General features: G+C 47.7%; 1 protein-coding gene across 1 annotated transcript; it reads right to left on the bottom strand.

The window, feature by feature from the left end:
• Positions 1-510: 510 nt before the first annotated feature.
• LOC133386065 (claudin-34-like) lies at positions 511-1,449 on the bottom strand. Its single transcript, XM_061629689.1, has one exon. The coding sequence runs from the start codon at positions 1,447-1,449 to the stop codon at positions 511-513; it is 939 nt and encodes a 312-aa protein (XP_061485673.1).
• Between the last annotated feature and the right edge of the window lie 4,551 nt (positions 1,450-6,000).

Here is a 6,000-nt window from a genome sequence, read left to right as displayed (position 1 = left end):
AAATTACAGAATAGATAAAAACAAGAAATATAAGCATAATACAATTATAACCACCTGCTTCCTAAGCATAAAAGCCAGTCCCAGGATTATATTCATTCTGCAGTCTCAGGATTGTACTAATTTAGCAGCCTCATCCTGGTGCCTGTGTGTGTGTGTAGCGCTGGTTTGGGGAACCTTTGGCCCTCCAGATGTTGCTGAACTACATCTCCCACAACCATTGACCATGCTTGCTGTGGCTGATGGGAGTTGTAGATCAACATCATTGAGGGGGCAAAGGTTTCCTACTCCCGTTGTAGAGTGTTGGAAAAAGGTGAGAGCAAATGAAAGAGATATCTGGCTAAGAGCAAGAACGGTGGGAACCAGGAGAAAAGGGCACAGGATGAAAGAAACTGAGTGAAATCTAAGGCTCCTGAAAAGGTCAATGTCCATGTGCAGATGTATGGGTGTGTATGAATGGGGTGACCTGTTTAGATCAAGATCTGTTTTGATAAGGATCTGATACTTTACTATTTACTTGCATGGAGTCACAAATATAACAGAGTGTTTTGGAATATGTACTGGTGGGTCTTCAGGACTTTCAGCTGAGTTTTTGTATGTTTTCTTACTGCTTTCAGGTTTGTCATCAATGCTGGATGTATTTTGGATTACAAGATCCACAGTAGAACCACACTTTGGACAAGTAGTTTGACTCTCACTTTTTACTGCAGCTCCTGGGGAATGTATCACCACAGTTTCTAGCATGGATACTTCTCTGGACTTTGAGCAACATCCCTCAATGACTACAAGTGATGCACTCAGCAATTCTAGACCTGCAGCAATATATCCCATATAAATAGAAGCTCCAATATGCTGTTTTCTTGGAACTTTAGGCAATTGAAAAGATATTGGGAAGTGAATTTCCTGTCCTTGCAAGACAGAATACATATTCCAAGAAACTGGAATTAAGACAAGTATTCCTGCAGATGAGTTCAGGGCAGCTCCAAGACCAAAAAATATGAAGATAAAATTCTTATGTTTTACAGGCTTGAAAACATTATATAAGGCAAAGGACATAAACCCTATAGCCACTGCATTCACTATGGAAGCTAATGACATTAGGTCCTGAGCAATAAAAATTTCCTTGGGGAGAGTCGGGTATTGCTCAGTAAATTCTTTACAATGCCAATAACTATCCTCTTCAAGCTCATTAGGGGCATGCCCATAACAGACATTCCAGATTCCAATGAACATGATTCCATTGGTGATTTCCTTCCGGTTTTCTACGTGCCACTCTCTCCAGTTACCAGTAGCTGTTGATGAAATGCACATGATCCAGGCTAGAATAGACAACACAAATGCGCATAACTGGAGGCAAGAAACCAAGGACAGCCATCTTACAACCAGCGATCCTTGTTGAACCCGCATGGGTGGCTTAGCTAGGATACTCCCCAAGTAGACAATTGCAGGCATACTGAAAACAAAAGAAAACATGTAGTTGGGTAGTTATGCACAAGCATGCATAGTAATTCATGGACCATTCCTAAAGTTTGAGCAAATACTGGCACCTAGCCAAGACTAGTTTGAAGAACCTTTCTGTTGCTTCCATTTGCCTTGCTCTTCTATGCCCTTCTCTGAACTTGAACATCTTCTTGTCATGGCTAATTTGTTTCTCACTTCCCACCTTATCCAGTTACACCACCTACATCTTTGTAATTGTTGTTATGAGCCTTAATATCAATGTGCAGGCTCCTTTTAATCTCTGTCTAAGCATAGTAATACCGTAAAAGGCACTTCTGTGTTCTCTGTCTCACAGCCATGTTTGAAGCAGCTTAGTGCCAAACTAGACGTGGCGATGGAAAGCCCTGAATGTGAATATATTGTTATGAGCATGGGGGTTGGGATGGATGATTCCTGTGGGTCACCTTTCTAGCCTGTGGTTTGGAATCCTGTGCCTTGGAATGAGGAACTCTCTGCTGGTCAAATGAGTCTTTTGTTAACCAAATAGATTGGCCAGGTAAGATAATGGGCCGATCAGTTGCCTAGCAATGGTGAATGGGCCAGGGAGACCATTTTATCATTAAAACTCTTCAGGAGAGCATCCCCCCCCCCTCCTGAAGCCCAGCAGAGGCTGGTAGTTTTTTTAGCATGTCTAGAGAATTGCTGGGAACCGAAAGGTAGGTCAGAAAGAGACTGGCTCTCTACCCCATGGCCCTTGGGGTGCCTCCTGCAACTCAGATGGAAAAGCTGGGTATTGGACTGCTGATGCATTGAACCCCCTCCATCCTTGAGCTCAGGTTAGAATGTGTGTAAATAAATAAACCATATTTCATAAAGACACCGCAGTCTCTGCTGACCTTCTTCCCAAAGGAAACCAAACCCTGGATGGGCGCAGAGACCCCTGAAATCTCACCACTCGGAGATTGGGGGAGGCACGCAACAATATATTCTAAGACATAGGTGTAACTTCCATTTGCTGAACGTTCAAGGTAATGTACACTGTCATAGAACTGGGAAGAATCTTGGATGCTTCTTTTGAATTAGTTACCAGCCCTTGATCTTTGCTCAACTGCCCCAAAGTCTCCTGCATCCTTAACCAATGCCATCCCTTCTTCTTATGCTTTGGACATGAACCTTTGCAATAATGACACCTCTCCATTTTCCTTCAGATCCCCACTCAAATTTGAACTTTAATTAATTGAATTGAATTAAATTCAATATTAAGATTAAATATTAATATCTTGAACTTCCTCCCAACAATAATAAAACTAGAAGTATTTGTTCATAGTATTCCCTTTCTATTGTTATCCCCCCCATACAATCCTCAATCCATGCACAGAAAGGGCAGCAAACAAGAGGTCACATATTCCCTCCTATCCCATTGTTAGGTGTAGATGCCTGAGCCAGGGACACAGCCTTTCTCCCTGCAACTTATTATTTAATGTATTGTTGTATTTTTACTGCCTAATTTGCTGTGTACCTTTATTTATTTATTTATTATTTGATTTATATCCCACGCTTTGTTGCGCTGCAGCCAACTCAGAAGGGACAGGAAGGGGGGAGGCATGAGTTTCAGGCGCCTCCGCAGCCAGAAGAAGCAGAGTTGGGGATTGTTGTGTCTGAGCAGGATCGTGCGGGAGGGGGGCAGCCTGCTCTCCAGCCAGTTCCCATGAGTAACGCCCTTTCCGAGGAGCCGAGTGCACCGCCCCCAGTTGATGCAGAGGACTTGTGGGGGGAAGCTTCAGAGACAGTGCCAGCTCCTCCCTTGCCAAGCAGTTCCCAGGAGGATTCCAGTGTGGCCCCACCCCCTGACCTCGAGCCCGTTGCTCGGGAGCAGGTGTCTTCAGATGAGCCATTGGATGCGTGTCCCCTGTCTCCTCATTCCCGTCGCTGCAAGAAATGGACAGGGCAAAGACAGGAATTACAAAGGAGTCAGAGATTACGTTTGAAAACATTTCCTATATAAGCCTGCCGCTCCCAGTGCGGGGTCGCTGAGTCAACTTCCTTCACATGCTGCAGAGCATGTCTAGAGTATAGTTAGGGACTCTAGTGAGTTAGCGTAGGGTTTCCTATGAAGCGCAATGCCTTTGATGTATCCATTACTCTAATAAAACGAGATTTACTTGCACACACACTCCAGCCTCATTCTTTCGGCTCTGGACGGGACAGATTGACTCAACCACCATCCCTACTCGAACCTGTTCCCATGGCGGATGACATGGACCAGAACGGAGCAAGAGGGGGAGTACCTATCACCATGGAAGCTTTGTATGCCGAGATCCAGAACCTCCGAGTGACTACGCAAGCCCTACAAGCCGAGAACTAAAACCTCAGAGCCGCAACGCAAGCCTTGCAAGTGGATAACCAGAATCTCCATGCCTTGGTCGCCCAAGTCCAGGCTGCGCCCCCTGGGGCGGCAGCCCGTTAAGCCTCCAGTGGGGCTCCCCGTGCGATACAGGGCCAGAGTGAACAGTTTGCCACGTTTCTAGCCCAATGTGAGTTGTACATTCAAGTGCGCAGAGCTGAGTTCCCAACTGATGACGTGAAGGTGGCGTTCATCATTAGTTTATTGGAAGGGGAAGCGGCAAAATGGGCTACCCCGTATTTGATTCACAACGACCAGATATTGCGCCAGTTTGACGCCTTCAAGAATGCGATGAGGGACATGTTCCGAGACCCCCAGAGGAAGGAGACGGTTGCCCGCCAGTTAGGGACCCTGAGACAGGGAAGGGGGTCTGTAGGGCAATACACAAATGCTTTTCGTGTTTTGTCTCAGGAGACGGAGTACAATGACCCAGCCTTGATGTACTTCTACAGAAATGGACTGAGTCCAGAAGTGTTGGATGAACTGGCGCGCTCCACACACCCCGACTCACTGAGGGGTTTGATTCAACTGAGTTTGCAGATAGACAGCCGCTTAGAAGAAAGAAAGTTGGAGCGAAGAATGGAGCCTTCACGGAGTCAGGCTGCTGCTCCGCTGCCCCGTGCGCGCCCCGTGCCCAATCCTGGCATCCCTACTGTCTCGGGAGAGGAGCCCATGCAGATTGGGGGGGCTAGACCGCGATTGACAGAGGAGGAGAGGGAAAGACGCCGGAGGGAAGGACTGTGTCTCTATTGCGGAAAGTCTGGACACCTCGCCAGAAATTGTGCAGCCAAAACCAGGAGATCCCAGCCGCCAGAAAACTTCACATCCCAGCTCTCGTAGAGGCTAGAGAGTTGGGGGGTGCTACAGACACTGAGCCTCCGTTACGACCCCTTCCCTCCCAAGGGGCCCTTCTGTTGCCCATTCGCATCACCCTATCCTCAGGCGAGAGCTTCTCAGCCAAGGCTATGATCGACAGCGGAGCATCCTCTTGTTTCATAGACCGAGAGTTGGCGCTACACCACGCTATTCCCACAAGAGAACTGAGTCAGCCGTTGGCAGTGGAAACTATAGATGGCCGGCCTCTGAAGTCTGGGGGGGGTGACTCGGGTGACTGAGTCCGTGGAAGTGAAGGTCCCTGGGCATCGGGAAGACCTGTCGTTCTATGTGGCATCCTTGCCGCATTTCCTGGTGGTGATGGGTATGCCTTGGCTGGTTAGGCACAACCCCACAATCTTTTGGGATGAAGCTGTGGTGGTTTTTACCTCCAAGTACTGCCATCAACATTACCACCCTGAAGAGGAGCCACGGGTGTTGGCAGGGGCGCCTCCCCCAAGGGAGATAACTTTGCCCACCAAGTATGGGAGTTTTCGGGACGTCTTCATTAAAAAGGAAGCGGAGCAACTCCCTCCTCACCGGCCCTATGATTGTGCCATTGATTTGGTGCCTGGGGCACACATCCCCGCCGGGCGGATCTACTCTCTATCTGAACCAGAGTTGGCAGCGTTAAGGGAGTTTCTGGATGCCAATTTGAAGAAAGGCTTCATTTGCCCTTCACAGTCCCCAGTTGGTGCACCCCTGCTGTTTGTGAAGAAAAAAGGGGGGGAGCTCCGTCCCTGTAATGATTATCGAGCCCTAAACCAGCTCACTATCCCCAATAGTTACCCGCTGCCGTTCATTAGGGAAATGTTGGAGAGGTTGCGTTCTGCCAAAATTTTCACGAAACTGGACTTGAGAGGAGCTTACAACTTGGTGAGGATTAAGGCAGGTCATGAATGGAAGACTGCGTTTAAGACCCGTTACGGTCAGTTTGAGTATTTGGTGATGCCATACGGGTTGTCGGGAGCACCTGGAGTCTTCCAAAATTTTATGAATGACATCTTTCGGGACTTTGTGGACCGCTTTATGATAGTGTATTTGGATGATATCCTGATTTATTCGAATACTCCCGAGGAACACAATTCGCATGTGCGTGCAGTGCTGCAGAAGTTACGGGAACACTGTCTTTACGCGAAGCTGGAAAAGTGTGGGTTTGACCTAACCACGTTGGACTTTCTGGGGTATCGGATCTCTCCAGCAGGAGTAGAAATGGACCCAGAAAAAGTTCGTTGTGTACTCACGTGGCAACCCCCCAAGACCAAGAAGGATTTGCAACGCTTCTT

Source organism: Rhineura floridana, chromosome 5, assembly GCF_030035675.1.
Source record: "Rhineura floridana isolate rRhiFlo1 chromosome 5, rRhiFlo1.hap2, whole genome shotgun sequence".
Lineage (NCBI taxonomy): Eukaryota > Metazoa > Chordata > Lepidosauria > Squamata > Rhineuridae > Rhineura > Rhineura floridana.
The sequence above is the reverse complement of the archived record's forward strand: the minus strand, read 5'-3'. Positions and strand labels throughout refer to the sequence as shown.